We start from the raw sequence: 10,000 nt of genomic DNA on the forward strand, positions 1-10,000 counted from the left end.
AGATTTAATTTGTTTTAAAAGGAATCGAGGGATTTCGTTTTCAAAGCACGGCGAAACCCCCCTTCGTCAAATCCTGGATCCGCCCCAGAGATGGGCAGAAAAAGCTTCCACCCACAAAGCGACAGCATGAAAACCATAGCCTTCAGAGCGGTTGGGCGTGAAAGCAATGAAGACGAGCTAATAGAGAACGAACAATCGCAGTGAGTGAAGTATATGTTGTGTTTACGTGCCCTTTGAAACGCGGTGGATAGTAAAACAAAAGGCAACACACCCTTCTGGCTGCCTACACGCGTACGCGTTGGATAGTAAGACTATTTTATTGTATATACACTACGCTGTAGATAGTAGACTGAAACGTTTTGCTTGCGGGATGGAGTTTAAAGAGCGCCGTGTATAACAAGGGGCAATGTTGTTATTCAACAACATTCGCTGGCTGCCTACGCGATACGAGCAAGAGGGCAACACTTAGGGCGCGTTCGATTGACCGTATTCCGGAATAGGAATACATGGAGTAGAAGTTAGAAATCCTTCGTTTTTACGAGGATTCACATTAATATTGTCAAGCCTCTGCTAAAATGCTATTTTAAACATAGCTTTATTATCCTTGTTGCCGCAAAACGCCACACATAGTGTTTTAAATCATCACTCCACGTATTCTTATTCCGGAATAGGGTCAATCGAACGCACCCTTAGATAGTGAACTTAATTAAGAAACACGTAGCTGCTGATAGTTTAGTTCGTGTGATGGACGCACATAGCAAAGGGCAAGATTGTCACTCATGGACACAATCGTTATTGACTATTTTGGTAAGAAGCCGCTCTTCACTGTGTTGTAACCGTTAGTTATCACTCAAGTCGGTATTTACAATGCAGTTACTAAAATCAGCGCTTAGGGCTTCACCCCAGGCTGAAATTTTGCGCCACCCAACGGACTGAAAGCAAGATAACTTCCGTCATTGCACATCCCCAAGTTTCCTTTTCATCCCAAGCTGAAAAAAGATAGCGATAAAAGATAGCAATTATATGGCTTTTTTCAGCCAGTTTTGGCCTGGATGAAAATTCCAGCCCTGTTTCCTCAAACCGGGCTGGAAATTTCATCCCGGGATGAAGTTTTGTTCATGTAATCGCTATCTTTTAAACGAGGAGTTTGTTCAGAAAGCCGGGTTGGAGTCTGGGACTTTCTAGTAGGTTTCAACGACTAGCAATTTTGGAACGATAAAGAGAGATCACCAAATTCATTCCTTTGACATTTTGTTCATTCCCTTCGCGTCAAATTACAAAAATCAACGTTTGCCAAGTTGTGTATCAATTAGATCAGTGATATGGCAAGGCATTCTGAAATGAAGCCAACAAATCCTTCAAAGCCATGCCGCCATCTTAAATGATGAAATAGAAGAGATCTAGGAACAGTTTACAAAAGGCATTTTTCAACCATGGCGCAACTCTCCCATTTTGTCGGGAGAGGGAATTGGCAAAAAATCGAATTTTAAGATTGCGTAGCCTGTAGAAACCTAGTGCAAAGTACAAATGGAAATGCATATCCGGCATAATAAGTAATTGAGAGCGTTTATGAACTATAAATAGTCTCTGAATTTCACACAGCTGTCAACAATAGATCTGGCCCCAGTTGTTCGAACGATGAATAGCGCTGTCCGCCGGATAAATCATCCTCCAGTGGATAAGTCATAGCAAAAAAAATTGCGCTATCCAGTGGATAATGATTTATCCCGTGAATAGCGTTATTCACCTTTTAAACAACTGGGGCCTGTTATTTATCTTTTCAGGCAAGAGAATATGCGGAGGTAATTTATTGTTACTTCCGTGTCATACCGAGTGGTTATTATTAGGGAGCTTAAGCACGCGCGTTTTTAAGACGCGGACCGCAACCGGAAGAGAACATTTCGCGTGCCAGGACGGTGGTGTCTCCCAGATTTTTACACTAATTATCTCTAATGGAGAAAATATACTTAGCAATATAAACCTGGTTATGTGACGACAAGTTAAAAGGGGAAACGGCTGACTTTCGGTTGCCGTCCGCGTCTCAAAAATGCGCATGCTTAAGCTCCCTATTTCAAACGAGACACCTTATTGGTCAGTTGGTGTGAAAGTGGACCACGGAGTCAGATAAAAACTACGTTCACAGCCGGAAACGATCTAAAAATAGAATTTAAAATAATTATTATGGAGCACAGGGATTCGGTCTCTTACCTCATTTTTTCTCGTTTTCAAGTATTTAATGAATGATGTTACATCTATTTTTAAAACATGTATCTCCTAGACTTCCTATGTAATACATTTAATTAGTCTACGTAGCAGGAAATTTTGCAAATTTTGCTTTTTATGGACAAAGATGAAAGACTGGAATAGTCTACCCGCTAACGCTATGAAGTTGAGAGATATCAACGCTTCCATGAAAGAGGCTGTTATGGCCAATTTTTCAAAAGGGCCATCGGAGACTGTCACTATTTATTTCACAAAAGGTCTAGATAGCAGCAACAATATAGATAGTCGTATAAACATAACAACTTTCTTTAATTTTCCAGACATGTTTCGACGGTACATCCGTCATCTTCAGTGTTACATATTTTGAAATCGCCGTTGAATTTAAAGCGCGCGCGATCTTACAAACTTCGTTACATTGCGTTGTCAATATTGCGTATTAAATCAAAACAGAACATAACAAAAATTTAAATGAGTGACGCTTAGTTCCTTATTTCCGATTTCAAAATATGTAACACTGAAGATGACGGATGTACCGTCGAAACATGTCTGGAAAATTAAAGAAAGTTGTTATGTTTATACGATTATTTCACATAACTTTTAAAGTTTATTATATTTTTCCTAAGTCATCTTTAAATTAATTCCCAAACCAAGAAATCAGTTGATTTTAAGAAGTTCCAACTCAAAGTGAAAGGTGGTTTCTGATGTCATCCCATATGGATGCCGAGCCAATACTGTTTATTCTTCATGGATTCTAAGGAGTGAATTTAATTAAAACAAAAGTTTGATTGCAATCTCTTCTTTTTCGTTTTAATATCGTATTGAGCCATTGGAGAAGCATATTCACTCAAAAAAATGCTGGACCTTACATCACACACGATAACAACCAAGCAAAAATACCGAAGGCATGTTCATCTTAATTGATTTTAATTGATTTAAAGTGCCCCTGTGATCAAAAAAAATCACTGACCGATTGGACCTCTGAGGGTTGGATCCAGGGAAAAGTGACGCCAAAGGATCACTACCTTAAAATTTCAGCGTGCGAATGCAACTTATTATATACGCAAAACGCGAGTTTAAAGGTCATTCTTAAACTAGTGAGCCTTTGACGTCCTTTTCTCCTCGATCCAGTTCTCTCAAGATCTTAAAGTTAGTAATGGCGGACCATTAAATAGGAAAATTCCAGTTAAAATAAACAGGTTTCTTTAAAACTTTGGTCGCTTGGTTAACATAGTTTTGAAATCCAAAGAAAAATAATAATGGATTTTTTGTTCACAGGGTCACTTTAATGAATCCGGCATTGCAACAGTGTCGACTCTTCCTATTTTAATTTTGGATGGTCTTTCATATACTGGATCTTAAATAATTAATGTCCATAGAACAAAAGAACAAAGCGAACACAACAATACCTAATCAGCAAGGCCTAATGGGAATTAAAATGGTTCTTTTGTCCTCCGCCATTTACGTCCAGTGTATGAAAGTCTACCCCTAATTTTCAAGTCTAATTTTGTTCACTGATTAACTGAAGAAGAATCTTCTTGTAATTTCCACGCGTGTCGTCCTGGAAAAAAAAAGAAAAAAGAAACTGTCGCGATGTAAACAGCTAAATAGAGAGCGATTAGTAACCTTCTGAACGTCAAACTGATAATTAACTACTTCTGAGTCCCGGTGAGCCGCCTTTACAAAGCGCACTCACTACCCACATGGATCGATCGCCAATCACACCCTTTTTTATCTACAACAACGTTTATTCTGGGGGCTGAGGCTGCAATTCGGTTGCAATTTGAGCCTGCAAACTTCTTAACACGTTCTTTAGGTTGTGTGGCATACTAAGTTCGACTACAAGCTGAGTTGTTCTTAAATGTATAATGCCATAAAAAAAACAAATTGTCTATGTTAAAAAACCTCCCTACGCATTTGAGCGAATTGTACTATTAGACAACAGTTTTAAATTTTTAAAACCTTTATTTAAACAACTCACAAAAACAAAAACAAAGAACAATTGCGAGAAATAAAGACGCTCTTAACTGACTCGAGAGGCCCGGTGGCCTCATGGTTAGTGCGCTCGACTCCGGATCGAGTGGTCCGGGTTCGGGCCCTGGTCGGGGACATTGTGTTGTGTTCTTGGGCAAGATACTTTACTCTCACGGTGCCTCTCTCCACCCAGGTGTATGAATGGATACCGGCGAATTTAATGCCGGCTGTAACCCTGCGATGGACTGGCACCCCATCCAGGGGGGAGCAGAAATACTCCTAGTCGCTTCATGCTACAGAAACCGGGATAAGCTTCGGCGTAATGGGCCACTTGGCTCGAAAGCAGACTTTACCCTTTTTTTTACCTCTTAACTGACTCTCAGCCTGGGTTGTTCTCAGTAATGTTATATATAACAACCTCCAATTACGGGGCCGAGGCTGCAATTCAGTTGCGATTTGAGCCTGCAAACGCTTGCAACATTTTCTTTAAGTGGTGTGGCATACTAAGTTCCACTACAAGCTGAGTTGTTGTCATCGATCATCTTCAATTCAAATTTACACTGCAACTAACACCTGCAACTGAAGATGATCGATGAACGATCGAAACATGTCTTGCAAACTCAAAGTTTTTGTCCATTTTTTTTTACAAATACTAGTTTGTCTGCTTTTATCCAGGCCAGTTTTACCTTTATTTATACAACTCACAAAGATAAAAACAAAGAACAATTGCGAAAAATAAAGGTGTTCTTAACTGGCTCTCATGTTCTTAGTAATGTCCTTAAAATGTTGGTTACGTTCTTGCAAAAAAGGTTCTTAAAGGTTCTTAACGATGAAATGGTGTATTAAATGGATCATATATGAACTGCGGATATGAAATCAAGTGAAGCTATGATCCTCGCAGTTATGAACGCAATTTTTGCAATTGCGTAAAGAAGCCTGAAAAATTCAGGACTTCAACGGGGTTTGAACCCGTGACCTCGCGATACCGGTGCGACGCTCTAACCAACTGAGCTATGAAGCCACTGACGTTGGGAGCTGGTGACCATCTGTGGATTCCAATGTTCCCGTGAGGAGAACGGGCGCTTCATTTGTGGATTCCAATGTTCCCGCACCGGTACATGTATTGCGAGGTCACGGGTTCAAACCCCGTTGAAGACCTAAATTTTTCAGGCGAGGATCATAGCTTCACTTGATTATAAGGTTCTTATAAAGGTTCTTATACGCTGGAGAGCGCATTCAAAACGTTCCGGATTCGCCAGCGAATTCGCAGGATACGCTTGGACGGAAGGCGTATCCGGAAAGAAAAAGTTGTGGATTCAAAAATATCTGGAACGTGTGGACGGGACCTTACAGGTACTTTTCACGTGAAGGTGTTTCAGATAACGCTGAAATACCAATCAAATTACAGCATCGCGCAGAATTGTGCGACATGTCCGAGATCTTCGCCGGAATAGCCTTAAATTTGAAATCTCCTTAATGAAAAGGCTCAAAAAAAAATCAAGAAAATGGCCGAAAAGGGCGCAACATCGACTGGTTGTAGCCAAATATTCATTGACTATAAAGATCGCTTAGGAAAAGACGGTGGTTTTTTTAATTTACGACCTAAACTATAATCAGTGTACAAAATATTCTTACCGATATGAATTTTGCTAGGGAGCAATGATACTTCTTGGCAAACTCGCCTTTGATGTCCAGCAAATCAAGCTCTGACCTCGTGACAATAATTCGGATGAGCGTAGTATCATCTGTTCCAAGACCCTACAAGAGAGTAAATAGGGAGCTTAAGCATCAACAACGGCGACAACAAACGGCAAGAACGTGAAAAATTTGCATATGTACTGGACAAAAACAATAGCTGTGTACGCCCTGCACGTGCGTTTTTCACTTTTGTCCATTTCTTTGCCGTCGTCAGAGAAACAGTTAGAGAGCTTTAGATTCTAGTACGAGAACGACTACGAGTACGAGATTTTCTCATAAGACAGCAGTGAGCGCGCGCGCAAACCAGCGTCATTTTGGCGGGAAAAACGTGATGCCGTCGTCATTTTAGTACCAGGTTTTGCAAAAATGTCGTCGAATCAAAACAAGTCAACAACACGGTACATGTAGCAGTTTTGACATTTTGTGATGACCAAAAAAGGCTCCGTTACCAGCAATAAGAATAACTGAGCAACCTATACTGCTAACAAAGAGTAAGATTAAGCGTACGGGTTATAAATTTCCTTACTATTTTCGCTAAAAACGGGCAGTCAAAACTCGTACTCGTTCTCGTCCTCGTCGTAGAATCTAAACCTCTCTGTTAACAACGTGAAAAAAGCCAAATTTGAGGTGTTATCAAGAACGTAAGCATTTGAGGATGAATTTTAATTTTCTCCCCTAAATTAAGTGCCGTTCAGACGAGTGTCATTTTTGAGGAACTTCCCTCAACTTGTCATGTTAAAAAGGTTGCAATAGTCACGAAACGATTGCCGTCGCCGTTGTCGTTGCTTAAGCTCCCTAATAACAAGTTCTAAGTGTGTTACGGACGAACAACGGACAGCATCTCTACAGGCACGCGCGTTACACAGGCTAAACAGATAGGTAAAAAAGCGCCAACACCAATCATGATCGCGAAGATAATTTCCAGAGAAGGAAGGTGACAAGGCCATCGAGTCCCGCCCTGAACAGAGATATCGGATACGAACTTCCGGCGTTCAATGGCATTTTATCACGTGACCCAATCCACCATGGTTTGCTTGACGAATGCCTGCTAGTCACCTGACCAGACGAGGGCATCATGACCATGTCTGAGGATTACCAGTCCAACTTCTTCATCCTTTGAAATAAACTATTTTTCAAGTAAATCGATATTTTGCAATCCAATAAACATGGTATATTTCAGTCCATGGAGAGACACGGAAACAGACTCACAGGGCGAGAATCACATTCAATACAGTGCATGCTCCGCGAGTCGAGAAACTAGAAGACATGAAACGTGTATGGATTCAGTGCGAATGTAAGTGCTCACAATACTTACCTTCATGCTCTTGTACAGCTTTTCAGCAAAAAATGCCGGCGCGTTTCTAGCAATTCGTACTGAAGTTGAAAGAAAAAACAAAGTATTAGACCTAAGGAGCAGGGTTGGCGCAGTGGTGAGAGCTCTCACCTCCTACCAATGCGGCTCACGCTCGATTCCCAGACGTGGCGTTAAAAGTGGATTGAGTTTGTTGGTTTTCTTCTCTGCTCCGAGAGGTTTTTCTCCGGATTCTCAGGTTTTCTCCTCTCCTCAAGGATCAACGATTGATTTGACATGAGATAAGTATATTTGATTTCAATGAAAAGTGTCCTCAATTAGTGCCCCAGGGCAAGAAGACTTGACACTTAGGAGCGTTTTCACTCACGTAACCAGCAGCCATATTAGATTACCAAAACAAAAGAAACTATTTGCATAAAAATAGAGTTCAATTCCCGGAGGATTAGTTTAATATACCATCATGGCCGCCATTCCTTTGTTTTGGTACACCAACATGGCCGCCGTGACGTCACATGAAAACACTCAATTAAAGTTCTTTATTAAATCATTACAGGGGTTTCAAAGTAATACTATTAGTCAATCACACAACACAGAAACAAACATCATTATGAATTGAATCATAACTTAAAGAAAAGCCAGAAACAGCCAAAACTAGTCACAATTGCAAATTTTTGTTTTGATTTTTAGTGTGGTTGTGTCCTCATTTGGCGCGAGCGTGTTCTTTTCCAACTTTTGGGAAAATATTGCTAGCGCACTTCCTCAAGATTCCACGAGGCTGGGTGCCTCGGTGATTATCAATAAGGACAACGTGAGTGAGAGTTTAACTTTCAAAATAACTTCATTTTACTCAATTACCATGAACATGTGTGACTAAGTTCCACTTATAGGCATAGCCATAAGTGTTGCGAGGGCTTGTCGTGTGCTGAAATAGATTTTCGTGTTGGCAAAGGGAAATTGAGTTAAGGCACCCAAAGCAAGCTCTTAACTAACTATACAGCCATGCATCCTATATAGCAAGCAAGAGTAATAAACAAAAATAATAATCGAAATAGGTACAATCGTTTGCTTATTTCCACACAGCACAATTAATCTACTTTGAGTTTACCTATAGAAGTCATTCCATCCTTCAAGTCTCCCGACATCTCTCTTTTGATCGATTCTTCGATTTCATATTTACTTATCTGGCGAGAGATCACATAATGGACACAGGTGTTATGTTTATTGGAGAAGTTCCGAAGGCGAGCCCGAGAGACTGTCTACCCTAGACTGAAAAAAGAAGATAAAACCTACCTTAGAGTACTCGTCAAAAGTTGCTCTTAACTGGGGAACACTCCGCGATACAAGAATGGAGTTGAATCTAAAAAAAAAATGTTTGAATAACTGACAGTCAATTAAAATAGAGAGTTATCGCGACCTATAATTATTCTAATTTTAATGTTACAATATTGTAGTCCTTTTGTAAACGTTTAGTTGTACTTTTAGTCATTATCATTTATCCGGTCAGCCGTCTTTAGGTCAAATCATAACACAAATTGATCGTCGCCGTCGTCGTCGCAGTGGCAGAGGTAGTGGTAGTGGTAGTGGTAGTGGTAGTGGTAGTGGTAGTGGTATAGTGGTAGTATTGATATAGTTATCAAAAGCCTTGTGATTTCTAAAATATGGTTTCCTCGCCGTCTTCGATTCAATTCTTTGGGCATTTCCTTGCTTAAAATTTATTCTTTGTAGTAGCGTGGTAAATAAAATAAAAATTCAGATTCAAAGACTACAACGCAAGACTCAAGCCAGTGATGTACAGTTAAAAATAATTATGCTGATCAACAAATGTTGAACTGTATATTATGTTATCCTGAAAGCTGAAATACGCCATTTAATGAGCTGAACGAAGGACCTCAATTCCGTTCAACAAGTTGCCATCAGTTAAACGGCGTAAAACGATCGTTTTCCAGTCGCAAGGAGCAGAAAACACACGGTTCAAATATTGCTGATTCACTAATGTTGAACCATGGATCATCACCTTCAAAAACAAACTCACTTTGATTCATCAGTTCCCCATCTGCCTTCTCCCGCTTTATACAAGGCCTGTGATGTGAGAAGTGCAAACAAAAAGAGCAGACGGCTTCAATGAAAAAGGTGCATGCTCATTCGTGACAAGAATTTTTCCCATAAGGGAGCACAAGAATTTCAACCCATGCCGATGATATCTCTGTACGCAACGCATGTTTGAAAATACAGGCATATGTGGAGAAGGGTGTGGTTCTTTAAATGAAATATAAGTTTAGTCAATTGGACCCTTGTACGTTAGCAGTTTCTTAACATGAAGCTGAAAAAGAAAACCCCTTAAATCAAAGAAAGATTTAAATTTGTAACATGCATCGGGCGTTTCCTACCCATGAATGTTCGAAATAAATGTGAGGGCAATAATTGGGAGTCCCTATTGTCACAATAGATTGTGACAGAATCATCGGCAGATCTTGCTGGATCCCTGTAGGTTGTTTGACAAGCCGGTATCGTTTAAGGTAATTCCTATCAAAGAGACTTTGCTGCATTGACATTTACGAAAAATGTACCTTGGCATCAGCCTGGGCTTTCGCCACGTCCACTGAATTACTTTCGTCTCTGCAGGCCTGAAAAAGAATGATTACGCTCATTAAAAAAAAAAAAATTCTCACTGAAAGAGAGAATATCGAGGAAAGGAAAGGAAAGGAACTTTATTTAAGTGTCTAATCTTCTAGCGCCGTAGAGCACTAATCGGGGACACTGTAAATTGAAATTAACAAGTTAACGCAAATCAAATCA

The 10,000-nt window shown here is 40.1% G+C and overlaps 1 protein-coding gene and 1 long non-coding RNA gene across 4 annotated transcripts in view; one reads left to right on the plus strand and one right to left on the minus strand.

Moving 5' to 3' along the window:
- Positions 1-10,000, plus strand: part of LOC138008433 (uncharacterized) — a 586,097-nt gene that overhangs the window by 305,033 nt on the left and 271,064 nt on the right. The window lies entirely within an intron of this gene.
- The window catches only part of LOC138007506 (annexin A5-like), a 35,301-nt gene continuing 28,315 nt past the window's right edge, over positions 3,015-10,000 (minus strand). For both annotated transcript variants that reach the window (XM_068854467.1, XM_068854468.1), the window contains exons 12-18: positions 9,772-9,828; positions 9,237-9,283; positions 8,495-8,561; positions 8,310-8,385; positions 7,208-7,266; positions 5,830-5,952; positions 3,015-3,781 (exon numbers count right to left, since the gene is read on the minus strand). In XM_068854467.1, the coding sequence (XP_068710568.1) occupies positions 3,722-3,781; positions 5,830-5,952; positions 7,208-7,266; positions 8,310-8,385; positions 8,495-8,561; positions 9,237-9,283; positions 9,772-9,828 (489 nt within the window). In that variant the 3' untranslated portion in view covers positions 3,015-3,721. The remainder of the gene's footprint in view (positions 3,782-5,829; positions 5,953-7,207; positions 7,267-8,309; positions 8,386-8,494; positions 8,562-9,236; positions 9,284-9,771; positions 9,829-10,000) is intronic.

Source organism: Montipora foliosa, chromosome 6, assembly GCF_036669935.1.
Source record: "Montipora foliosa isolate CH-2021 chromosome 6, ASM3666993v2, whole genome shotgun sequence".
NCBI lineage: Eukaryota > Metazoa > Cnidaria > Anthozoa > Scleractinia > Acroporidae > Montipora > Montipora foliosa.